Genomic DNA, 27,666 nt, shown 5'->3' with positions numbered 1-27,666 from the left:
TTTCTACCACCAAGAAGAGTACTTCCTGTCCTTACCCTAAATAACTAGGATCTCCCCTGCTTTACCCCTGCCAAGTCTCCTTTTAACTTATAGTACACCTAAAACATACTAAAATATTTTCATGATATCTAGATTATACTGTTTCTAACATAATTACTGATAGTCTCCATCCACCTACCTCCCACTGCCCAAGTTAATGTTCTACCCATATACAAAAGAATAGTATTCGATGTAGACCAACCAGGATAATATGTATCCTTGATAGCACATACCTAAAATATCTTTATTAAAAAAAAATAAAAATAAAAATAAAATATCTTTATTAATAAGTCTTACTTATGATATTGTTGAGTTTTCTGCATTAGCTTCTCTGGCAAGCCATCTTCATCATCAAACTGCTCCATAGGCTCCACAATGACTGGACGAGGTGTCCTGGGTTGATAAAAGCATAAGAGTTAATACAGTACCTGCAGCTAACATCACACTAGAAATTCTTTATAATAATTCCAAGATATATATGTGGGAAATTTCTCTCTTGAAAATAATGTCTTAGAAGTTACTATATATACTCTTAAAATCAGTCAATAAACATTTGCTGCACCAGATACAAATGAACATCAATGTCAATCAAAGATGCTTTTTAGAGCATCCTCCATTCAAGACGGCAGAGGAGCAAATCAACAACTCTGAATCTGCATAACCACTCTAGTTAACTTTTACGAATTATGAAGGAAAAGAATTAGTACCTAATTCACGTTTTATATATATGGAATCATCATCCCGATATCCCACCACCTCAAATTCCCACCTCCCAACTTTCCTGTGCCTAAACAGTCTTGTTAAGAAAAGCCTTTCTAAAACCTAAAATGGTATCTAAAACACATCAGCCAAGCAGCCAAGCAAAAGGAGAGGAACTAGGAGACACAAACATGTTCAAAGTGGAGGTTGAGCAGGGGAAATTAAGAGTGGGTGATGAAAGATTATGACTTGCAAATCCTCCTTCTTTACTACTTTCCTAAGTAAAACAAAAGGATGGGAAAGCTGAGGAAGACAAAATAGGGAAATGAAATAAATATCAGATAATATGAGGATACTAAAATTTCCTATTATTCACTAACTTTGCTTATAGGGCTTTTATAGCCAAGCACATGATTTTAAAGCTACACCACCAAAAGTAGTCGTGTGTGTTTTTTAACCATATATTTTCTTGTAGCTTAGACTGGACTCATTTCCAAAATGATGCAATAGTATTTTTACCATTTTTCGAAATAAGCAAATATCATGACTGGTGTGTTTTCAGTGATGAATGCACTGGATTCACTTTTGTGAAAGCGCATTTTGTGCCCTGTCCAAGGAATGGATCAGGGATGATCAGCTGGATGAGAAAGAAGCACACTAAGAATTTACAGATCTTGGGATGCCTGGGTGGCTCAGCGGCTGAGAGTCTGCCTTTGGCTCAGGGCATGATCCTGGGGTCTCTGGATCAAGTCCCACATCGGGCTCCCTGAATGGAGCCTGCTTCTCCCTCTGCCTGTGTCTCTACCTCTCTCTCTCTCTCTGTGTCTCTCATGGATGGATAAATAAAATCTAAAAAAATAATAAAAAAAAGAATTTACAGATTTTGTCAAACTTTGCGATAAACATCACAGTCATAGCTATGAATGTCGTCATTGCTATCATAGCAGTCACCTTCATGTCATCTGTAATAATACTCCTGAAAGGCCTGGCTGCCTAATCTAGTGGAGAAGAGGCTTTGGTTCCTCCTTCTCCTGCATGCCAACTGTCACACTCAGAAGATAGCACATTCATTTGGCAAGATCAAACTGGCATCTGTACATGAAGATTCATTATCCAGCTTTCTTATGATCCGTGCCTTCTACCAGAGCACCTCCTATCGTAGTTGTGTTTTGTTAACTATGTTAACTTTTTCAAATTATGTAAGCCTAACCAAAAATAAAAGATCTGTGCCTAAGTTAAAAATTTTTTTCCTTGCTATCAGTCTCTCAGCATTCAAATCATAGTAAATCTACTGCAGCAATAACACAAGAGCTAAGAAGTGAAGGGGCTTTCTGGATTCTAAAAGTTTCCCTATACAAATAAATGAAGATCCTGAGATCAACAGAAACTTTAAATCTTAAACTATTATTAAATATGATTACTAGGGCATCTGGGGGGCTCAGTTGGTTAAGCACCTGACTCTTGATTTCAGCTAAGGTCAGGATCTCAGGGTCACGGAATCAAGGACCATGATGGGCTCCACATTCAGCATGGAGTCTGCTGCTCCTCTCTACTCCTCCCCTCCTACTCGCCCAACCTCTCTTGCTCTCATAAATAACTTTTTAAAAAAAGAGAAAGAAAATCATGAAAAATGATTATTAAAAATTATTCCTAAAAGGCACCTGGCTGGCTCAGTTGGTGGAGAAGGCAACTTTTGATCTCAGGGTTGTGAGTTTGAGCCCCTGCTAGGTACAAAGATTACTTAAAAATAAAATCTTTATTTAAAACAAAATTATTCTTGGGCACCGGGGTTGCTCAGTGGTTGAGCTTCTGCCTTTGGCTCACGTTGTGATCCCAGGGTCCTGAGATTGAATCCTGCATCAAGCTCCCCGCAGGGACCCTGCTTTTCCCTCTGCCTGTCTCTGCCTTTCTCTCTGTCTCTCATGAATAAATAAAATCATGAAAAAAAAAAAAAAAAAGATTCTTGGACCAGTAAAGCCATCTTAGAGAAAAAGAAATAGAAGGTGTGGAATACCTTGGGGTGATAGACACAATGGAATTATAGAAACCTCTGATAAACTGAGTAGAAACTCAAAAGAAAAGAGCCTTAGAGGATTCTATTTCAAGGGTGATAACTCCCATCCAACATCTAAATACAGAAGTGTGAAAAAGAATGAGTAAATAGGGGCAGCTTGGTTGGCTCAGTGGTTTAGGGCTGCCTTCAGCCCAGGGCGTGATCCTGGAGACCCGGGATTGAGTCCCACGTCGGGACCCCTGCATGGAGCCTGCTTCTCCCTCTGCCTGTCTCTCTGCCTCTCTGTGTCTCTCATGAATAAATAAATAAAATCTTAAAAAAAAAAAAAGAAAAAGAATGAGTAAATATAGCCTCAAAGATCATATGCACCTCAATGAAGTATAAGAAAGCAGCTGAGAGTTCCTAAGCCCATGGGAGGATGGGGTACTTTTAAGAGGACCCAAAGAGGCCCAAGAACAAGTGGAGGAAGATGCACTATATTGATCACTTACCCACTTGGAAGCCATTGCAGGATATAGAGAATAATAAAGACCGGGTAAGAACTACACCTGAGCAGAGGCCAACAAAGACAGAAACTCGCACCTCCCCTCTTCAATACCAAAAGGCCACGACCATCCAAGAGAAAAATCAGAAACGGAGACTCAAGAAGGAAAACATACTAAGCAGATCATTCATACTCAGAACATGACAGAATTACTTAGGACAAGATTAATTTTATAAAGTCAAGGAAATACTGAACAAAATTAGAGAATATAAGGACATCTCTACTCTCAAATAATGTTGAGTCTCTAATTATAAGTTTTCAACATATGAATATGTAAGCATCAGACATACTTATACACAGGGGTGAATACAGCCCTTAGACAAAACCTAACTGATAACAAACAAATGTTATAAATTTATACCTTGTTCCTGGAATACCATTTCTAAAAAGATACATGAATAAGTGAGCAAAGATCAATGATAACCACATTCATCACATTCCATAAAACAAAAGACCATAAATAATGTTCAAGAGTAGTCTTCAAGGGACTCTCTTTTTGTTTCTTGGGTTATATGCTAAAAGGTGAACATTTATGGTTTCACTGTATGTACCACCCCCTGTAAAAATTCCCCTTATCTATTATCACACACACATCTTGTTGTTTAGTTCACTTTGATTTTTTGGTGTTTAAAAAAAAAGTTGTTTTTTTAAAAGACTTATTTGTCTGAGAAAGAGAGCGCAAGCATGTGAGAGTGGGGAGACAGGCAAAGGGAGGAGAGAGAGAGGATGATCTCACCCAGGCTCCCCACTGAGTTTGAAGCTGGAGCCCAATGTGTTGGGGCAGGGAGGACCTCAACTGCATGACCCATGAGATCGTGACCTGAACTATAATCAAGAGTTGGACACTTAAGCAACTTAGCTACCCAGGTAAGTTAAGTTGTTAAAACCCAACTTAAATTCTCTTTATAGGTACAGTTATTTAATTTATTCCTTTTATAAATTTAAGAAAATATTTCATAGAAAAAAAGACTAAAAGGAAGCAAATCAAAGTGGTCAACCATTAATGTTAAATCTGGAGTTGTTGTCTGTAGAGCTTTTCTTCTCCTCACTTTGCCCCCAAATTAATCAATCATTAGTTTGGTTGTAATATTGATACTTATCCATAGTAAGTTTTATTAAGTCAGTCAAATCGTATCATTTGGAAAGGACCTCTGATCAGGTTTCATAAACATCTCAGATTTTCCTTTCTGGTAGATATACATAATTTTACACAGAATGAATCACCTAGCCATGCTTTCTTCAGACATCCTGTATCACTCAATACAAAATGGCACCATTTCAGATGTATGCATGCACAATAAATTTTTTTTTTTAAGATTTTATTTATCTATGAGACACACGGAGAGAAAGGGGCAGAGACAGACAATCAGGCTCCTCACAGGGAGCCTGATGTGAGACTCAAACCCTGGACCCGGGATCATGCCTTGAGCCAAAGGCAGACACACTCAATCACTGAGCCACCCAGGTGTCCCAGCATGCACCATAATTTTTTAACCATTCTTACTGGTGGACATTTAAGGTTTCCATGTTTTTTAAATGGTACATAATGATTAACGAATTTGTGACTGACCTTTCCTCACTTAATCAAATATCTCTTTAGAAGCAGAATGTGAGAAAAAGGTGTTACACAATAGTAAAAACATGATGCCTTAAAAGATGATGCAACATTTCATGTATGCAATTAGAAAATGAAGAATTATATAATGATGACAATTTGTTACACCAGTAAATAATCCTTTTGACATATATATCGCTTTGCAGGGTTTTTTCAATTTTAGTCTTTAATAGAGAACTTAATAATAATGATAAAATAATTCCGAGGATGATGAAATAAGATATTTTATGATAGGGGGAAAATAAAATCACTAGGACCTAATATTATCTTAGATTATAAAATGACCCGGGATCCCTGGGTGGCGCAGCGGTTTGGCACCTGCCTTTGGCCCAGGGCGCGATCCTGGAGACCCGGGATCGAATCCCACATCGGGCTCCCAGTGCATGGAGCCTGCTTCTCCCTCTGCCTGTGTCTCTGCCTCTCTCTCTCTCTGTGACTATCATAAATAAATAAAAAATTAAAAATAAATAAATAAAATAAAATAAAATGACCCAATGGACCTATATGGCAAATTTTAAGAAAAAAAATTTTAATAATCTTTTTGTTGCTTTGAGACCTCTAAGAAATAATAAAATATCAATCTTTACAAATAATTATGACTGCTTAGAAAAGAAGGTATAAAACTAAAACCGGACCCAGGGCAGCCCCGGTGGCGCAGCGGTTTAATACCGCCTGCAGCCCAGGGCATGATCCTGGAGACCCTGGATCAAGTCCCACGTCAGGCTCTCTGCGTGGAGCCTGCTTCTCCCTCTGCCTGTGTCTCTGCCTCTCTCTCTCCCTCTCTCTGCATCTCTATGAATAAATAAATAAAATTTTTTAAAAAATAAAAAATAAAAAAAAATAATAAAACCGGACCCAATTGACACTGACAGTATAGGTGCGGAGCAATTTATACTTGCACCATCAGCAGGTATGCCCAGATAACTCCTGTGTTTCCAAGTTATATAAGCAAAAGCAATATCATAATTTTTTAATTAAAGAAGCATTTCTTCTGAATCTAAAAAACTCCATTTAATGGAAAGATGTGATGAAGCAAATAAAATGATGGAAATGAAGTGTATAAAATAGGAAAGATATAAAAAGAATTATTAATGGAACAATCACTTGTGTGCCAAAAAAGAATTAACACAATATGCCTGAAACAGCTATCCCACAACCCTAACAGATAATTATATTACTCCAGAATTCACCTCATGTGCATTTCTTCCTTACTGATTTTGTGCTGTATTCTTTTGCTGTAGTAAATCTTAGTTGTACAACTATATGCTAGGTCTGTGTCCTTCTAGTGAACCATCATACCTAGGAGACTTTCAGGATATACCTGTAAGCACACTTGTCAAATAGAACTTAGGCTGATACACATTTTTTACTTCCAGTCTTTTATTTCTGATCAGTTTATAAACACAAATTTGGATCACAGCATATACCTAGACTTGTGTCCCTTTTCTTACTTGCTCCATAGATGTATAGAAAATATGCACATTTATATGCTAAATTTATTTACAAGTTTTTGAGCAGTTGTTAGCATAGATGCATAGCCATATGCTCCGCCATAAAAAGATGGGGAGTTGGCAATTTGTTTAGTTTAGTACTTTTATTGATATAATTCACATATCATAAAAATCACCATTTTAAAGTACAGAGTTCAGTGGGTTTTAGTATGTAAACCATCACCATGATCTAATGCCAGAACATTTTCATCACCCCAAAAAGAAACCCCAAATTCATTAGCTATCAATTCCTAATCTCCCTGAACCTCTGGCAACTATTAGTCCACTGTCTCTGTGGTATACACTACCATTAAAAAATTCTTTTCAGGGCACCTGGCTGGCTTACTCATTAGAGCATGTGACTCTTGATCTCGGAGTCCTAAGTGTAAAGCCCTATTGAGATTACTTAAAAAATAATAAATCTTTTTCATGAATACTGCATTTCCTAGTGTCATGAAGGATTCTTCACAAAGTACATACTAATCCACTATAAATATGATCTACTTAATTCTTTATTAAGAATTCAGATTTGGTCACTATTTTGTTATTAGAAATAAAGTGATAAACCAGATACAAAGTGATATACCAATCCTTTGAATCAAAATACTTAAAATATACCTCTAACAGTAAAAGAATCTTAAAACCAAACCCCGCCCCCCCGCCCCAAAACAGTAACCAATTTCCATCAGCACCAGAGTTATAAAATACTCTTGTAACTTCACTTTCACTCACTGGGTACTTTTAAATCTTTGCCAATTCATTTAAAAAAAAAGTTTGTCTTTGATTACCAATAAAAAATTTATTTAAATATCTAGCTGTCAACTCTAAAAGTCATTATCAAAGCCACAAATATGTCTCTCATGAGTCAAAAGAAAGCAGAGAATTGTAAACTTAAAGACTCTAAAGAGAACCAGTATAGGAAGCAAACCATTCTTTTTCTCTCAAAAAGAACAAAAATAAAAGCAACAAATAGTTAGCAAATAAAGTAATGCTACATACAGCAAGAATCTGAGCCACATTAATGGACGTAAGTTACAAATCATTTAACACAGGTCAAGAGATTTTCTTCAAAGTTACTCTACAATTTATCTTACCTTCAACAATCTTTGATCTTCTAATAAAGTCTGGGTTATCAAAGTTCAATTGGGTTTTGTTTTTTTGTTTTTTTAAAGATTTTATTTATTCATGAGACACAGAGAGAAAGCCAGAGACATAGGCGGAGGGAGAAGCAGGCTCCCTGCAGGGAGCCCAATGTGGGACTCAATCCTGGCATCCCAGGATCATGCCCTGAGCGTAAGGCAGACATTCAACCACTGAGCCACCCAAGTGTCCCACCCAGTTCAATTGGTTTAAGAAGGAATCATTTAAGAGTTACTTGGCTGGATCAGTTGGAGGGACATGTAAATCTTGGTCTTGCGGTTTTGAGTTCAAGCCTCACATTTGGTACAGAGATTACATAAACAAATAAAACTTAAATAAAAGAAAAATAAATATTTATTTAATCTTTTTCCATGGATATTCCAGAATACATTTACCACATAAAATTCTACACACCGGGGGGTGGGGGGGGCGGTGGTAGCTGACTCGGTCAGTGGAGCTTGCAACTCTTGGTCTCAGGGTTCTGAATTCAAGCCCCACACTATGTATACAGATTATTTTAAAAATTTAAGGGACACCTGAGTGGCTCAGCGGTTGGGCGCCTGCCTTTGGCTCAGGTCGTGATCCCCGGATCCGGGATCAAGTCCCGCATCGGGCTCCCTGCAAGGAGCCTGCTTCTCCCTCTGCCTATGTCTCTGTCTCTCCTCTCAATCTGTGTCTCTCATGAATAAACAAATAAATCTTTAAAAAAAAATTTAACTTAAAAAAAAATATATATGCCCAGGAACAAAGCAACCAAACATTTATGGGCCATAACGTTTGTCACAAGGTTATTACAGCAAAAACGGGAAACAACCTAAATGATGAATAATACAATGTCTACTGTTCAATAAAGGAATAATTAAGTCTGGCAGAGCTATAATGAAACATCGTGCATTTTTAATATCAAAAGAACTCACAATGTAACAGTCAGGAAAACTTTATAAACAGGAAAACTTTATAAAAAGAAAAGGATGCTTAGTAATAAGGGGAAATTTTTGTATTTATCATAAATAAATATATCCCAAGTAGGTTAGTGATTTAAGACTAAGAGTCTAAATCACTCTAAGAGTCTAAAATAAATTGTCTCAGAATTTTCACTGCTACAAAGCTAAGAGTTTAACAGCATAAACCCTCAGAGGCCTAAGAGGAAACAAAAAAAAAATCCAAACTGAAGCAATTCTGAAAAATACTTGTCCTGGACTCTTCAAAAATGTCAGTGTCACAACACTGACATTTTTGTCATTGGGGAAACTTCCAGATAAAAGGAAATTACAGCCATAACAACTAAAATCCATGTGTGACCTTTGATTGAATAGATTACAGAGTTATAAAGACACTGCTACAAAACAGGAGAAATTTCAATATAAACTGCATATTATGTAACATCACAGGCATATCTCACTTTATTGTGCTTTGTGCTTCACTGGGTTTCACAGATACTGTGTTGTTTTTTTGTTTGTTTTTAACAAACAAGGGTTTTAGCAACTCTACATCAAACAAATCTATTGGCATCATTTTTTTCAATAGCATTTGCTCACTTTGCGTCTCTGTGTCACTATCTTAGCAATTGTCAGAGTATCTCAAACTTTTTCATTATCATTATGTTATGGTGATCTGTTATCGGTGATCTTCGATGTCACTACTATAATTGTTTGGAAGTGACACAAACCACATCCATATAAGACTGCAAACACATTCAGTAAACGGGATGTGTGTTCTGACTGCTCCACTGAACAGTCCCCGCCCCTTGGGTGTCTCCCTAATCTGAGACACAACAATATTGAAATTAGGCCAATAAAGAACCCTTCAATGGCCTCTAAGTGTTAAAGTCAAAGGTAAATTTATACCCTTTGCTGTAAATCAAAAGCTAGAAATGATTAAACTTAGTGAGGAAAGTATGCCAAAAGCTGAGACAGGCTGAAAAGTTGTGAATGCAAAGGAAAAGTCCTTGAAAGTGCTGCTCTAGGGGATCCCTGGGTGGCTCAGCAGTTTGGCGCCTGCCTTTGGCCCCGGGCGTGATGCTAGAGTCCTGGGATCGAGTCCCACATCAGGCTCCTTGCATGGAACCTGCTTCTCCCTCTATGTCCCTGCCCCTCTCTGTCTCTCTGTCTCTCATGAATAAATGAATAAAATCTTTAAAAAAAAAAAAAAAAAAAAAAGAAAGTGCTGCTCTAGTGGCTACACAAATAAGAAAACAAAACATTACAGGGGCGCCTGGGTGACTCAGTCAGTTAAGCGCCCATCCTAAGCCCAGGTCATAAACCCCTGGTCCTGGATTAAGCCTAGGTCAGGCTTTCTGCCCAGCAAGGTACCTGCTTCTCCCTCTACTCTCTGCTCATGATCTCTCTCACACACTCTCTCAAATAAATAAAAATTAAAAAAAAAAAAAAATACTGATTACTGCTGATATAAAGGATGTTTCAGTGATGTCAGTATAAGTTCAAATCAGCCACAACAATCCCTTAAGGCAAAACCTAATCTAGAGCAAACCCTTAACTCTCTTCAATTCTATACACAGAGCTAAGGAAGCTGCAGAAAAAAAGTTTGAAATGAGCCAAGATTGTGTCATCAGGTATAGGGAAAGAAGGCACCTCTAAAACATAAAAGTATAAGGTGAAGCACCAAGTGCTAAAATGCAGAAGCTTTATCAAGTTACCCAAAAGACCTAGCTTAGCTAATTAATGAAGATGGCTACACCAAACAATAGATTTTCATTGTAGATTAAACCACCTTAGACATTCAAAGCCACAGAGAAGTCAATGCCTGGAATCAAAGGACAGACTGACCACCTTGTTAGGGGCTAATGCAGCTGGTGACCTGAAGATGAAGCCAATGCTCACTGACCATTCTGAAAATCCTAAGGCCCTTAAGAATTATGCTCAAACCACTCAGCCTGTGCACTATACACTGGACAACAATGCCTGGATGCCGGCACATCTACTGACAACGTGGGTTTACTAAATTAATGTTAAGCCCACTGCTGAGATCTACTGCTCAGAGAAAAAAAGATTCCTTTTCAAAATACTGCTGCTCACTGACAATGCACCTCATCACCCAAGAGGTCTAATGGCCAGACACAAGATTAATGTTGTTTTCATGCCTGCTGACACAACATCCATTCTGCAGCCCACAGATCAAAGCAATTTCAACTTTCCAGTCTTACTATTTGTATTTAATACATACATTTCATAAGGCTATATAGCTGCCTTAGACAGCGATTCCTCTGATGGATCTGGACAAAATAAAATGAAAAACTTCTAGAAAGCATTCACCATTCTAGATGCCATTAAAAACATTTGTGCTTCATGGGAAAAGCCTAACTATCAACAGAACAGGAGTCTGGAAGAAGCTGATTCCAATCCAACCCTCATGGATGCCTTTCAGTTGAGGGGCTCAAGACATCAGTGGACGAAATAACTGCAGATGTGGTGGAAACAGCAAGTGAACTACAATCAGAAGTGAGGCTTGAAGATGGGACTGCATTGCTGCAATCTCATGATAAAACTAAAGGATGAGGAGCTGCTTCTATGGATCTGCAAAGGAAGTGGTTTCTTGAGATGCATCAACCCCTGGTGAAGATGCTGTGGAGACTGTTGAAATGCCAACAAAGAACTTAGCAGATTACATAAATATAATTGATAACACATCAGTAGGGTTTGAGAGGACTGACTCCCAACTGTGAAAGAAGTTCTACTGTGGATGAAATGGTATCAAACCACACCACATGCTATAGAAAAATCCTTCAGTAAAGAAAGACACTTCATGTGGCAAACTTCAATATCATCTTTTAAAAAACTGCCACAACCACCCCAACCTTCAGCAACCACCAACCTGATCAGTAAAGTATTTAATTAAGATATACACATTTTGGGGGATGCCTGGGTGGCTCCGCAGTTGAATGTCTGCCTTTGGCTCAGGTTGTGATCCTGGGATCCAGGATCAAGTCCCACATCAGGCTCCCTATAGGGAGCCTGCATCTGCCTCTGCCTATGTCTCTGCCTCTCTTTCTGAGTCTCTCATGAATAAATAAAATCTTAAAAAAAAAAGATACACACATTTTTTAAAACGTAATGCTATCTCACACTTAATAAACTATAGTATAGTGTAAATATAATATTTGTTACTAGAAAACCGAAGAATTTATTTGATACACCTTATCATGATATTCACTTTACAGCACTGGTCTGGACATGAATCTGCAAGTATCTCTAAGGTATGTCTATATTGAATAAATATTAAATTTCTTCAGTGTGACAATTATATTGTAGCTTTTAAAAGAATACTCTTGGGATCCCTGGGTGGCGCAGCGGTATGGCGCCTGCCTTTGGCCCAGGGCGCAATCCTGGAGACCCGGGATCAAGTCCCACGTCAGGCTCCAGGTACAAGCCTGCTTCTTGCTCTGCCTGTGTCTCTGCCCCTCTCTCTCTTTCTCTCTCTGTGTGACTATCATAAATAAATAAAATTTTTTAATAAATAAATAAATAAATAAATAAATAAATAAATAAATAAATAAAAATAAAAGAATACTCTTAGCAGATGCATATCCTTAATGTATTCAGGGATAAAGTATGGTATCTGCAGCTGACTCTTAAATAAATTAGCCAAAAAAAACCCAAAAACTGTATGTATATAGTGGAAAAAAAATGTGGTAAATGCTAACAATTAGTGAATGTAGATACCATATATATTAACATTAAAGGATTGCTTGAGGGATCCCTGGGTGGTGCAGCAGTTTAGCGCCTGCCTTTGGCCCAGGGTGCGATCCTGGAGACCCGGGATCGAATCCCACGTCGGGCTCCCGGTGCATGGAACCTGCTTCTCCCTCTGCCTGTGTCTCTGCCTCTCTCTCTGTGTGACTATCATAAAAAAATAAAATTAAAATAAAATAAAATAAAATAATAAATAAAATAAAATAAAGATTGCTTGATGGGGAAAATTTCTTTTTCCTAAAAAGAACTGAAACATACGACACCTGGTGGCTCAGCTGGTTGAGTGTCTAACTTCAGCTAGGGTCAGGATCTCAGGGTCCTGGGATTGGGCTCTACATCAGACTTACACTCAGTGGAGAGTCTGCTTGTCCCTTTCAACCTCCCCCTCCCCCGTCTCTCAAATAAATCTTTTAAAAAGGAAAGAGATAGAAGAGATTTTGAGGGATCCCTGGGTGGCGCAGCGGTTTGGCGCCTGCCTTTGGCCCAGGGCGCGATCCTGGAGACCCGGGATCGAATCCCACATCGGGCTCCCGGTGCATGGAGCCTGCTTCTCCCTCTGCCTATGTCTCTGCCTCTCTCTCTCTCTATGTGACTATCATAAAAAAAAAAAAAAAAGAAGAGATTTTGATTACAAAAGAGGTCTACACTTAGAAACTAAATCTCGATGATACCACTCCTATGAGTTACTTGCATTATCCTCAATAACTGAAATTCAGTCAGTCTGTCAATAAATATTTGATTACCCAATATGTACCAAGAATTGGGACTAGAGGATCAGGGTAAACAAAACAATTCTGAAGTGTTCTAAAAGACCAAAATAAACAAAAAAGGAGTAAACAAATCATCATTTTAAGAGCTAAAAAGGAAAAACGCAGTACTGTCAGAATTAACAGGAGCCCACTTTCGAAAAGGCATTGAGGAAATTCCTTTCCAGGAAGTTACATTTCACCTAATACTAATTATTCAAACAAACAGGGAAAAGAGCATCCTGAGTTTCATTAGGAGGTTTAAATAATAACAAATTCCTAAGCAAGGATAGTCTACAAAAAACTCCACCTGTATCACAATATAAAAGGCAAGAGATGCAGCACCAGACTAAAATCCACCACTTATTATTTGTGCAATCTTACACAAATTACTTAACATCTCTAGGCCAGTTTTCTCATCTGAAAAATGTAGTAGTAGCCAGTATTGTTGTAAAAATCCAACATGCTTATGATTATGGTCATGATAATGAAATGACAGATAATACAATGTTCAACACCTTGCCCATTCCCTCAAAACTGTTTTTAAGTTATTCCAAAAGCTACCTGTAAGAAATGGTTAAATACTTCCCAGAGCCTAGCTGTAACTTTAAAAATTTACCAAGTAATCAAAGCCTGCAGTGGAAAAAATACTACTTACATGCCTTGCCTATTGCTTTAGTTCCCTCCTTCCTTCACTAAATAATTATTAGCTTACTTTGTGGTCAGGAATTACCAGAATGTAAGTGCTAGGAGAGTATAATGCTAAGCAAAATAAGTCAGAGAAAGACAAATACCATATGCTTTCACTCATATGTGGAATTTAAGAAACAAAACAAAGGAAAAAAAGAAACCAAAAAACAGACTCTAACTACAGAGAACAAAACAGATGGTTACCAAAGGAGAGGTGGAGATGGGGAGCAGAAATGGGTGAAATAGGTGAAGGGGATTAAAATAAAAGTACACTTATCTTAATGAATACTAATATACAAAATTGTTGAATGACTATACTGCACACATGAAACTAATATAACACTGCATGTTAACTATACTGAAATTAAAATTTAATTTAATTAAAAAAAAAATACAGGTGCTAGGATTATAGTGCTGAACAAGACAAAGTCCCTACCCTCAAGGAACTTACATCCTACTGCAGAGAAAGACATACAAATTAAAACAGTAAATGCTATGACAAAAAATAAACTGGGAGAGTAGAGTATCAGTGATGCTGCAGAGGTAATGACTATACGAAGATAAAACTACTTCTCTAAGAAGTTAACATCTTAGCAAAAGGTGAATAAAATATAACAAGGCCTGTGATGTGGACAGCAAGCATTCTCTTAGCATAGAGAACAAAACCAAGAAATCTGAAGAACAAATTGGCAGTGCCGTAAAACAGATGTAACATGAATTACAGCTTTAGCTTAACAGTCCAAAGCAAAACTGAAAAATGCTTTACAATCACTAAACTAAGCTGTGGGGCCAATAGGTGTTCTATATTGTCTTTGTATCTTTGTATCCAGTTCCCCAAACTCTAAAATACTTAAATATTTAAAATGATCCCAACCAATAAAACAGTAAGCGGGCACACTTTATCACTAACAGAGATAAAAGGAATCAATACAATAATGAACTAAGGAATTTTCACACAAATCCAGCGGAAAGACTAAAGATACGAACATCAAGAACTTCGGGACGCCTGAGTGGCTCAGCGGTTGAGCATCTGCCTTCAGCTCAGGGTGTGATCCCGCAGTCCCCGGGATAGAGTCCCACACTGAACTCTACATGAAGCCTGCTTCTCCTTCTGCCTCTGTCTCTGCCTGCCTCTCTTTCTGTGCCTCCAATGAATAAATAACATCTTAAAAAAAAAAAAAAAAAAACTTTGTCATGGGCAAAATGAAAGGCATGTTAATATGACAAATCTATAATTATTATAATTACTTATAAATATTTTTAAGTAAATGGACAGACACACCACATTCATGGACTGGAAGAAATTATGAGGATGTCAATATTTCCCAGAATGACCTGTATACCCAATGCAATTTCAATCAAAAGCCCAGCAGAATTTTTTTTAAATTGACAAGTTGATTTCAAAATCAGTAAAGATAATCTGAAACTAATGTAACATTGTACATTAACTATACTCAAATTGGGGAATAAAGTAAGGAAGGATATACAAAACAGTACCTAGAACAATTTTGAAAAAAGAAAAGTTAGGTGACACTACTTAATTACAAACTTTAGCATGAAATAGTTTTAAAAGTACAGTATTGGTGTGGCTGGCACCACCTACTAACTCAGTCAGTAGAGCATGCAATCTTGATCTCAGTGTTGTAATTTAAGCCCAACATTGGGGTGCAGAGTTTACTTAAAAATAAAATCTTTGGGCAGCCCCGGTGGCGCAGCGGTTTGGCACCGCCTGCAGCCCAAGGCGTGATCATGGAGACCCTGGATCGAGTCCCACGTCAGGCTCTCTGAGTGATGCGTGCTTCTCCCTCTGCCTGTGTCTTTGCCTCTCTCTCTATCTCTCTGTGTCTCTCATGAATGAATAAATAAAATCTTTTAAAAAAATGAATAAATAGGGATCCCTGGGTGGCGCAGCGGTTTGGCGCCTGCCTTTGGCCCAGGGCGCGATCCTGGAGACCCGGGATCGAATCCCACGTCGGGCTCCTGGTGCATGGAGCCTGCTTCTGTCTCTGCCTGTGTCTCTGCCTCATTCTCTCTCTCTCTCTCTCTGTGACTATCACAAATAAATAAAAATAAAAAAAAAAAATGAATAAATAAAAATAAATAAAATTAAATAAATAAAATAAAATAAAATAAAATAAAATAAATAAAATAAAATAAAATAAAATAAATAAAATAAAATAAAATAAAATAAAATAAAATAAAATAAAATAAAATAAAATAAAATGAAATAAAATGAAATTTTTAAGGGGTGCCGGGGTGAGCTCAGTCAGTTAAGTGTCTGCCTTCAGCTCAGGTCATGATCCGCACCTGGGATGGAGACCAGAGCCCACATCAGGCTCCCTGCTTCACCCTTTCTCCTCCACCCCTCCCCCTGGCTCATGCTTGCACAAGTGCTCTTGCACTCTCTAATAAATAAAATCTAAAAAAAATAAAAGCTTTTTTAAAAAGTATTGGTGTAATAGATACGCTGATAAATGAAACAAAAGAATGCAGATTTCCCCCTCAGGTTTTTGATAAAGGTAAAAGAGGAGAAATAATAATCTTTTCAATTGCTGGTGCTGAAACAAATAGATAGCTGTATGGAAAAAAATGAACTGTTACCTCACATCATACTCAAAATGGATCACAGTATAAATAAAGCTATAAAATGTCTCAAGAGCACAAGAAAAGCCTTGCTACTTAGGACAGGCAAATACAAAAAAAAAAAAAAAAAGGACAGGCAAATACTTCATATAAGGATTCAAAAAGCACAAATCATAGAAGAAAAAAATTCATAAATTATACTTCACTTCTGCTTTCTGAAGAACACTATTAAGAAAATTAAAAAGCAAGCAGCAGACTGGGAAAATCATCATAAAATAGATACGTACTCAGATGTTTTAAGTAAGGCAAACCACTCAATTAAAAATAGGCAAAAAATTTTAAAAGACATTTCAAAAAAGATATAAAAATAGCCAAATAGCACATGAAAAGATGCTAATCACTAGTAGTTATAAAAATAAAATTTAAATTCACCATGAGGGACGCCTGGGTGACTCAGCGGTTGAGTGGTCTGCCTTTGGCTCAGGGTGTGATCCCGGAGTCCCGGGATCAAGTCCCACACATTGGGCTTCCAGCATGGAGCCTCCTTCTCCCTCTGCCTATGTCTCTGCCTCTCTTTCTCTGTGTCTTATGAATAAATAAAATCTTAAAAAGAAGAAATTCACCATGAGACACTCCTATATCCACTAGAATATCCAAAAAACAAAAATATCAAGTGTTGGTGAAGGTATGGAGTAACTAAACCAGACTCTCCCGCTCGCTGCTAGTAGGAATGTAAAATGGTACAACCATTTTGGAAAACAATTTTGCAGTTTCTTATAAAGTTGAAAATTCCGCCATTTACCCAAGCCACATGAAGACAGAGTGTTCACAAGCTTATACACAAATGTTCTGGTAGCTTTATTCACAATAACCAATAGCTGGAAGCAACTTGAACAGTCACCCACCCTTAGGGCACTGGGCAAACTATGATTATGTTCATATGATGGAATAAAACCCAACCATAAAAATAAACAAAATACACAATGGTATAGATGAAATCTCAAACATTATGCTAAGCAAAAGAAACCAAACACAAAAGAATGAAACATACAGTTTCATTTACGTAAAATAAAAAAAACAAAACTAATTTATAGGAGTACAGAAAGATCAATAGCTGTCTAGGACAGGGTTAAGGGATGGAGTATAACTGCAAAAGAGCATAAAAGAACTTGTCTGGATGATGAAAATGTTATCTATTTGATTGTGATTATAGGTTACATAAGTACATTCACTGAATTTTACATTTAAAATTGGGTTCAAATGTGTGGGAAATATCAGAAAGGGAGACTTGACTCCTAACTCTGGGAAACGAACTAGGGGTGGTGGAAGGGGAGGAGGGCGGGGGGTGGGGGTGAGTGGGTGATGGGCACTGAGGGGGACACTTGACGGGATGAGCACTGGATGTTATTCTGTATGTTGGTAAACTGAACACCAATAAAAAATTATTTTATTAAAAAAATAATAAAAAAATAAAATAAAAAAATAAAAAAATAAAATTGGGTGCATTTTAATTTATGAAAATTATGCATTTAAAAAGTTGATTAAAATGTCATTCATCCATTATTTAAATATAAAATTTTTCTTTGCATATAATAGACATTCAATCAGCTGAATGAAAATCTTAATACAAAACATTTAAGATCCAAATATGAATCAATACATTAAGTCAGAAGTAGGACTCCCAACTTCTCGAGATACACAAAAATTCCTTATTTAAATCCAGTGAATATTTATTTAACACCTACTTACCATATGCCAAGACAGTATGATCTGTACAAGAAAGAAGTTCAGAACAGAGAGAAGGCCATTTGTAACTGCACAGAAGGATGATGAGATGTTTAAAACTTACGTTGTTAGCAAGAACGCCCCATCACCACATCTTTCCAGAGCCTTTCGTGCAGGAGGTTTCGCTGCAAATTCTACAAAACCTTTTCCTGTAGCTCTACCACGGTCATCCACAACCACAACGGCTTTCTCTACAGGGCCAAACTGGGAAAATGCTTGCTCCAGAAGCTCATTGGAAACAACCGGCGAAAGGTTCTTGACAGTTAGTGCTGCTCCATGTGTAGCAAAACGAATTCGGAGAGGTCTGCTCTTCAAAATGGTGCCATCCAGTTCTGCTTTTGCAATTTCAGCCAGTGTCCTGGATTCCTTTTTAGGAGGAAAAATCACTTTTTAAAGACAACAGTAACACAAATAATTTTTAAAAGTGGTTTCTAGTGAGAGGAGCTGGGTAGCTTTTGGAATTGGCTGATAGGGTCACTTTGTCTTTGTGTCATTCAATTTTGGTAACACATGCATTGTATTAATCATTCAAAAATAAGTATGTTTAGGGCAGCCCCGGTGGCACAGCGCTTTGGCGCCGCCTGCAGCCTGGGGTGTGATCCTGGAAACCCAGGATCGAGTCCCATATCGGGCTTCCTGCACGCAGCCTGCTTCTCCCTCCACCTGTGTCTCTGCCTCTCTCTTCGCTCTCTCTGAATGAATAAATAAATCTTTAAAAAAAAAAATAAGTATGTTTAAATATTTTAAGTAAGAAGTCCCAAACCCAGTGTCCTAAGTCATTACTAAAAGATTATGTACTCCTAAATTACCAGCTGTTAAATATTTGAAGTATTTTTTTAAATCTCCTATACATATTAAAAGAAAATCATAATTACTTTTTGAGACCAAGCACCAGTTACTGGAAGCTATTATTGAAAACAGAATTAAGGGATCCCTGGGTGCCGCAACGGTTTAGCGCCTGCCTTTGGCCCAGGGCGCGATCCTGGAGACCCGGGATCGAATCCTACATCGGGCTCCCGGTGCATGGAGCCTGCTTCTCCCTCTGCCTGTGTCTCTGCCTCTCTCTCTCTCTCTGTGTGACTATCGTAGAGAGATAGATAGATAGATAGATAGATAGATAGATAACAGAATTAATTTCCCATACACTCCGTTTTTGATATTTATATTTTAATAAAACATCCCACCTCTCCAATGCCAGAAAAATCTCCTTTCCTTTTTATTTCTTTTTTATATTATCTATGAAAATCATCAAATGTTAACCACTTCTCCTGAGATACTTTCAAGGGCTACACATTTCTCCATTATATTTAGAGAAGCAAACACGTACATTGATGGGCTATAAAAGTTCTCTCCATTATAGTCAGAATCAACTGCACATGCATTTGTAAACTCGAAAATACATTCACTGCTGAAACCTCAAAGGAACTTCCTTCTTGAAGAATTCAAAGTTCATATAGAATATGGACATCTAAGCATAATCAACAAACTGTTAAGTTTAATATAAGTATGTTCTTTTTCTTTGTGTTCTAAGAACTCCTCAGAGAGAACTGAAAGAGATTTTATGTTTGTAAGAGAATATACTATCTTATGAAAAAAGTCTTGACCTCACAATAGATCCTTATTCAATCCCTAAAATATTCATGACAGCTTTAAATTATTGTATGTATGCAAGAATCTTTCTACAGAACTACTTTTACAAAGATAAATGAATGTTTTTACAGATTTTCAAAATGGCTACCTTTAAAAATTACTCTTGGGGCGCCTGACTGGCTGTCAGTAGAGCGTGTGGCTACTGATCTCAGGGTTATAATGTTCAAGCCCCATCTTGGGCGTAGAGCTTACTTAAAAATAAAATCTTAGGGATCCCTGGGTGGCGCAGCAGTTTGGCGCCTGCCTTTGGCCCAGGGCGCGATCCTGGAGACCCGGGATCGAATCCCACGTCGGGCTCCCGGTGCATGGAGCCTGCTTCTCCCTCTGCCTGTGTCTCTGCCTCTCTCTCTCTATCATAAATAAATAAAAATCTTAAAAATAAATAAATAAAATAAAATCTTAAATAAAATAAAATATAAAATAAAATATAAAATAAAATATAAAATAAAATATAAAATAAATTAATTAAATTAAATAACTAAAATAAATATAATAAAATAAAAAAATAAAATAAAATAATAAAATAAAATAAATAAAATAAAATAAAATAAAATAAATAAAATAAAATAAAATAAATAAAATAAAATAAAATAAAATAAAATAAAATAAAATAAAATAAAATAAAATATCTTTAGGTGCCTGGGTGGCTCAGTTGGTCAGGCACCTGGTCATGATCTTGGAAGTCCCTGGATCAAACCCCACATTGGGCTCCCTGCTCAGCAGGGAGTCTGCTTCTCCCTCTGACCCTCCCCACTCATGCTCTCTCTGTCTCACTCTCTCAAATAAATAAAATCCTTAAAAAAAAAAAAATAAAATCTGAAAAATAAAGTACTTTAAAATTTTTAATTACTCTTATTTAAATAATACCAGAAAACATTTAATAAATATCTAACAAGGGATAGGTACTTTGTATCTAAGAAGTCACATAATCCAACAACTCTAAGAGGCAGATTTTAGGAATAGAGTCTTGAATTAAAATGCTGTTGGGGGGGCAGCCCCGGTGGCGCAGCGGTTTAGCGCCGCCTGCAGCCCCGGGTGTGATCCTGGAGACCCGGGATCGAGTCTTACATCAGGCTCCTTGCATGGAGCCTGCTTCTTCCTCTGCCTGTGTCTCTGCCTCTCTCTCTCCCTCTCTCTGTGTTTCTCATGAATAAATAAATAAATAAATCTTTAAAAAACAAAATAAAAAAAAAATAAAATAAAATAAAATAAAATGCTGTTGGGTATAACTGGGAATGGGAAGGGGCATGAGGAAATTTCACGGGGTGATGATAATATTCTATTACTTGATAGGAGTTTGAATTAAATGTCATTTATCTAAAATCACCAACACTTAAAATCTGCGCATTTCACTGTATGTAGATTTCAAATACCTCAAAAATTAATACTGGTGGACTCTAGTTAACGATAAGCATGCTAGAGTGTTTAAAAAGTCCAGAACTAGGGGGATCCCTGGGTGGCCCAGCGGTTTGGCACCTGCCTTTGGCCCAGGGCGCGATCCTGCAGACCCGGGATCGAATCCCACGTCGGGCTCCGGTGCATGGATCCTGCTTCTCCCTCTGCCTGTGTCTCTGCCTCTCTCTCTCTCTCTCTCTCTGTGTGACTATCATAAATAAATAAAAATTGGGATCCCTGGGTGGCGCAGTGGTTTGGCGCCTGCCTTTGGCCCGGGGCGCGATCCTGGAGACCCGGGATCGAATCCCACGTCGGGCTCCCAGTGCGTGGAGCCTGCTTCTCCCTCTGCCTGTGTCTCTGTCTCTCTGTCTCTCTCTCTCTCTCTCTCTCTCTGTGTGACTATCATAAAAATAAATAAATTGATTAATTAATTTTAAAAAAGTCACATGCTTTAAAAAAATAAATAAAAAATAAAAATAAAATAAAAAAAATAAAAAGTCCAAAACTGATGGCAGAGAGAGATGAATAAATAAGTGAAAAAAACACATATAACAAAACTTAATTACAGAATCTAGATGGTGGATCTATGGATCTTCATTACTATATATCTGAAATTTTTCATAATAAAATGTTTAGGGGTAGAAAGATAAAGAGAACCCAGAGAGGACTTTCTAAAACTGAAGAGTAGTGGGGTGCCTGGCTGGTTCAGTTGGTAGAGCATGTGACTCTTGATCTTGCGGTTGTGAATTTGAGCCCCACACTAGGAGGAGAGATTACTTAAAAATAAAAAATAAATGTATATGTATATATACACATACACAGGCATTAGCTTCCATTATCCTCATCAACAATCTTATAAAATGAGATTATAAAGAGTTGTTATTATAAATAATGATTATATTATAAATAATAACTCTTATATAAAAAATAATAATAACTCTTATAAAGTTATTATTCTCACTCCATATCTGGGGAAATAGGCTTAGATAGGTTGAAGTAACCTGCCTCAGATCTATACTGAATTTATAATCTCTACCAATACTCCATAAATCCCTCCTCCCAGGTAGTGTTCCTGTATCACTCTACACAAAATGTAAAACCATAGGCTTTTACTTAAAAGAAAGAAACTAAGGGACTACCCCAAAAGAGAGACCACTCGAATCAGGATCTCCAAGGGCTCTTTCCAAAGCACCTGATCTTTTCTCATTGTTCGCTAGTGGTTAAAATTCACCCCTGCAAGAGTGCTAAATTAATTAGTAAAAGGAAAATCACTGATGTAAAATGGAAATAGCCTTCAAGTCAATCAACAGAAGTTGACTGGGTAACTAGCAGTCCATTCATACTGTGAAATACAATATGGTCATTAAAACTCAATCTAATGATATGAGAAGAGGTCAAAGAGATAGTAAATAAAAACCTTAAATCACAATAGAATGTGTATAATACAATTTGATATGGAAAAATCACATAAAGTTTAACACTAATCTGATTACATTTAATATGTTATGGGACAACCTTTCACTAGAATTAAAACTGTAGTAAGAGAACTTCCCTGAACTTAAAGAGTACTTGAAATTACATGCTGGACAGACCCACTAATAATATTCTACAACACCATCTCTAATATTTAACACTCTGTAAGAAGCACACAGCACTTCATAATTAAAACCAAAAACATAAGGGAAGAGGGTTTAGTCCCCAATGACTAAATTAATGTAAATTAGGTTGATTTTTAACTCTTTAATTATAACAGTGGTTCTCAAACCTTAGCAAGCATAAGAATAACATGGAGGGCTAATTAAAACCCAAGACCGTTGGGTCCCAACCCTACAATTTCTGATTCAACAGATTTAATCTAGAGTAGGGTCTTAGAATTTGCATTTCTAACAAATTCTCAGCAATTTTTGAGATGGTATTGGGTCAGCATTGCAGCATGAATGGTAGGAAAAATAATATTAAGTGGCCTGCTTACACTAAGGAGATTATCTGAATCTGATGGAAAAGAACCACACTTTTGTGAATTATCACTCCAGAAGTCTGGTTTACTAAAGCTAAAAGAGGAAAAGAAAAAAGGAGAAACAGAGTTCAGGTCAAACTATTATCAGTTTTAACTATATTAAGCTAGCTTTAAAACGCACCACTAGGACTCCAGGCTGGCTCAGTCTGAGAAGCCTTCCACTCTTGATCTCAGGGTAGTCACTTCAGGGCCCTTAGTGGGTGTAGAGGTTACTTAATTAAAAAAAAAAAAAAAATACACTACAACTTCTCAGTTAATTTAACCAATTTAATGACAGTAACCAGACAAAACCTAAAAAGAAGCTTTTGGGTCTAAGATTCCACAAAATGTATCCAAAATAATGTACTGTGGGTTCACAATACAGATTAGGACCTTATGAGGAAATGCCACTTAAATTCTTTTTCCTCACCGTTACATACAGCGATGACGACCCTATACCATCTCCAAAATGTTGTCTCACTTCATCAATTAACTGGAAAACTACAACCACCAGTGTAATAAAATTTAATTGTAAAGATTAATCCCTGAAAAGGCAAAAAATACTTCTAAAAATATAAATCAAACAAAATTACACCATTATTTTAGGGCCACTTCACCATTACTTACATTCATATCAAGTATACACTATATGATTTTCCTAAGTAGAAAAAGATATGTATTAGTTCAGAAATATTTAAAGCTTGGGTATGTACCTGTTAATCACAGAGCTCAGCTTAAACAGGAAAGTTATCTATAAGGTCAAATCCTGTAAGCTAATTCGAATTTCCCATTGACATATTTTTAACATTACTACGCAAAAAATACAGCATGATAGGCTTGGAGGAGCATATCCCAAAGCAACAGACAAGAGTAGTCCAGTCCTTCTCACCTCCCCATTTCATAATCCCATAGACTTTAAATAAAAAAACTAAAAACAATGAGCTGCACTGTTAAACATAGTAGCCACCAGCCACATGTGACTATTTAAATTTAAAAATAAATAAAACTGGGATCCCTGGGTGGCGCAGCGGTTTGGCGCCTGCCTTTGGCCCAGGGCGCGATCCTGGAGACCCCGGATCGAATCCCACGTCAGGCTCCCGGTGCATGGAGCCTGCTTCTCCCTCTGCCTATGTCTCTGCCTCTCTCTCTCTCTCTATGTGACTATCATAAATAAATAAAATTAAAAAAAAAAAATTTTAAAAAAAATAAAAATAAAAAATAAAAATAAAAATAAATAAAACTTAAAGGTTAAATCCTCAGGCACAGTTGCTACATTTCAAGTGCTCAGTAGTCATATAAGGGCTGGGCTAGTAGCTACTACATTGGACAGAACATATGCATAGCATTTCCAGCCCTGCGGAAAGTTCTACTGGACAAGGCTAATAAACTAATGGGAAAAAAGGGATTATTAGTAGCTTTAAAGATAGAAGGAAAAAGACTTTCCATGTCAAAATGTTCACTATTGCCTTATCTTTTAAGTATTAGGCTTCCAAAATGAAATGAAGTCCTACCATTCTTCCTCCAGAATGTCAACCTTAGAACAGACCAACATGGTGACAGAGGCTAAAGACTATGAAAATGTTAGAGAACATCTTTTTGGAAAATTTACTAAAAATTCTCTGAAATACTTCATTGTAGAAACCTAACTTCCTTTAAGATAGCGCTGGAATTATATTAAAATAATTTTACCAAATGACAAATGGTTTCTATAATGTCCAAAAGATATTTATAATTTTATGTTCAAAACACACTGACTACTTAACTTCAATTTTAAGGAAACATCTAGGTCTTATTAATACTCTACGAAGATTTACTCTTCTCTTGAAGCCATTTAGATTTTAAATGTTCAAATGTTCTCCCTCAAAAATACAATGTCATTAAATTACAATCAATTCTGTCTACATATTGAAATTTTGCCCTGGTCATTCATAAAGAGAACCCAAATACGAATGCTAAACTCAAAAAAAAAAAAAAAAAAAAAAAAAAAAAAGAATGCACGAATGCTAAACTCCGGTAAGAAAGCTTCCACAAATGCTATGCACATAAAACTTGAGGGCCAAATTAGAAATAGAAAGGCAACACACACACAAAAAAGCACTTGTGTAAAAATATTTTGTTGGAAAAAAATACAGCATTTAAATAACGAATTACGATAAAGCTGTATGTAACGGACACTGATGGAATTCCCCACAAAGCACATAAGAAAACGGAATAAAATGTATGTTGTATCCTTTAAGAGTAAACCCTCACTGTTTCAATTTTTTTTAAGAGGGGCATAATATTTCCATGTTATTGGAAAACAAAATTTTAAGACAGACTAAAAAAAAAGTAAAATGTCCACGTAAAATATAAAATAGTATAGCATTCATTCCCCCCTCCAAATGTGGAAATAACCGGAACGTTAGATCACGAGAGCACCTTCCGTTAGATACCTAAGAATTCCATACCGTTCCAATACTGCAGTTTAAGAACTAGGCTGCGCTGAGGCGGTAAACACCGTTTATTGTCAAACGCATGCAAGTCTGGTTGAATGAAACCAAGATGATTTGGAAAATTTTTAAGAAGCGAGTCCGCTGGTTGGTCCTCCATGCCCAATGAAATTTCCGGTAAAACCGAAGTTTCCGTTCCAAATTCCGATCGAATTCATTTCCTTTACAACACAATTCTGCCTGGAAGCAGTCTCCCCGCAGAACGCTGCAGCCCCACCCCTGACCCGTCAGGGGCAAACGACTAGAACCCCCAGGCCGGGTTACCCGTGCCTTGGGCCGCGCCGTGCGAGCGAGGCCGGGCGCGCGGAGCGGCGGGAAACTGAGTCCGCTCACCGCAAACACCAGGCCACACGCCGCTCTGGGGGAAGACGGCCAGAGCGGCGGGAAGGAGAGGGCGGGAGGCGCCGCGGTGCCCCAGCCCAGGCCGCAGCCTGCTCCGAAGCGGCTGAAAACGGCAGACGGCAGCCCGCGGAGCCCCGGCGGCGCACAGCCTCCCCTGCGCCCTTACGGTCCCTCCCCTCGCCCCCGGCGCCCCCACCGCGCAGGGCCTCCCTTCCCCCGGGCTCCTGGGGTCCCTCCCCTCGCCCGCGGCGCCCCCTCCGCGCACCGCCCTCCCCTCCTCCCCTGGGGGCCCGCGCCCGCGGCCAGGCCCCACGCTCACCAGGCGGATGAAGCCGAAGCCGCGGTCCCGGTTGATGAAAACCTCGCTGGGCTCGCCGTAGCGCTCGAACAGCCTCTTGAAATCCTCCTCCGTGATGTCTGTGGGCAGGTTCCCCACGAACAGGCGGCAGCGCTGCGTGTACGTCTTTTCGCCCGGCTTGAGGAAGCTCTTGATGTCGATGGTGAACCCCATCTCCTCGTCAGGGTGGTCCTCCGGGGGCCCGGGGGCGGGCGGCGCCGGCTCCCCCGCCAGCGCCAGCGCCATGGCGGCCGCCGGCTCGCTCTCGCCCGCCGCGGACTCCAGAGCTCGGAGGCGGGCCGGGTTTTTCTCAATGCGCACTTGCTTCAGGTTTCCTCTTAACATCATCTTGGGGGTTCACCTCAGGTAGCAGACACAACTCTAGAGCTACAGCCGTGTCTCTGTATATACCTACAGACGAGAGCCACGGACGGACGAAGTCCGAGACTACGGCTGGTTCGCCCAGCGGCCGCCCTTACGATCGCGCTAGCGGCTGCGGGAGCTGCACGTTCAAAATGGCGCTGCCGCCAGCCGCAGTTCCAGGAGGAGACGCCGACTGCAGGCCCCGCCCCTCCGCAAAGGCCGGCGCCGAGGCCAAAGCGCCTGCGCACTGTTGGCGCCAACGGCATGCCACCGGGCGGGCGCAGAGCACCGCCGGACGCGGGCCGCCGAGCCAAGGCCTGTCTTAGGCTCCTGTGAAATGCGGTTGCCCGTCGTCCTCAATTAGCTGTTCAATTAGCTCCACAGTTAGACTGTTGAATTGCACTTGGAAGAAAAATTGTATGTTTGCAGCGGGTGTGAAAATACAATGATTTGGGGAATATCCATATTCTTTTTAAATATCCAGCTCAATTTTCAGTGACTATGGAAAAATTGAGAACTTGCAGATTCTATGCATCGCACTGAATAAAAAGATATTTCCCAGTAACTGAAACACGTATAAACATTTATTTCTGCCCGGTTCAACAGCAAGGTTTTTAGTATATTTACTGAGAAGACTATTCTATTCTAGGGACTCCTGGGTAGCTCAGGGGTTGAGTGTCTGCCTTTGACACAGGGCATGATCCTGTGGGATCCGATCCCATAGAGGGCTCCCTGCGTGGAGCCTGCTTCTCCCTCTGCCTCTCTCCCTGTGTTTCTCATGAATAAATATTTTTTAAAAAAGATTATCCCATTGTATACTGTAATTGTGCTGCTGATTATTCATCTCAGAGAAGGATCCATGAAATTGCTTATGAAATTCTTAACTCCTATGGACCATACTCTATAACAATGGTCAACAAACATTTTCTGTAAAGGGCCAGATTGCAAATATTTTTAAGATTTGTGAGCCATACAGCATCTGACGAACTACCCAGTTCTGCCCAGTACCTCTCCTGAGATATGGACAGGCACTCTTCAAC

At 38.5% G+C, this 27,666-nt stretch overlaps 2 protein-coding genes across 20 annotated transcripts in view; both read right to left on the bottom strand.

Moving 5' to 3' along the window:
- The window catches only part of PSPC1 (paraspeckle component 1), a 106,217-nt gene extending 78,792 nt beyond the window's left edge, over positions 1-27,425 (bottom strand). For all 16 annotated transcript variants that reach the window (XM_072795902.1, XM_072795903.1, XM_072795905.1 and 13 more), the window contains exons 1-3: positions 26,246-27,425; positions 18,119-18,420; positions 337-432 (exon numbers count right to left, since the gene is read on the bottom strand). In XM_072795902.1, the coding sequence (XP_072652003.1) occupies positions 337-432; positions 18,119-18,420; positions 26,246-26,611 (764 nt within the window). In that variant the 5' untranslated portion in view covers positions 26,612-27,425. The remainder of the gene's footprint in view (positions 1-336; positions 433-18,118; positions 18,421-26,245) is intronic.
- LOC140615859 (zinc finger MYM-type protein 5-like) overlaps positions 1-27,666 on the bottom strand; it is a 179,739-nt gene that overhangs the window by 84,682 nt on the left and 67,391 nt on the right. For 3 of the 4 annotated variants that reach the window (XR_012016365.1, XR_012016366.1, XR_012016364.1), the window contains exons 9-10: positions 18,119-18,420; positions 337-432 (exon numbers count right to left, since the gene is read on the bottom strand). The gene's annotated coding sequence lies outside the window, so the exon portion shown is untranslated. Of the gene's footprint in view, positions 1-336; positions 433-18,118; positions 18,421-27,666 lie in introns of those variants that run through there. The other variant, XR_012016363.1, reaches the window with a different exon arrangement.

This window comes from Canis lupus, chromosome 24 (genome assembly GCF_048164855.1).
Source record: "Canis lupus baileyi chromosome 24, mCanLup2.hap1, whole genome shotgun sequence".
Taxonomy (NCBI): domain Eukaryota; kingdom Metazoa; phylum Chordata; class Mammalia; order Carnivora; family Canidae; genus Canis; species Canis lupus.
The sequence above is the reverse complement of the archived record's forward strand: the minus strand, read 5'-3'. Positions and strand labels throughout refer to the sequence as shown.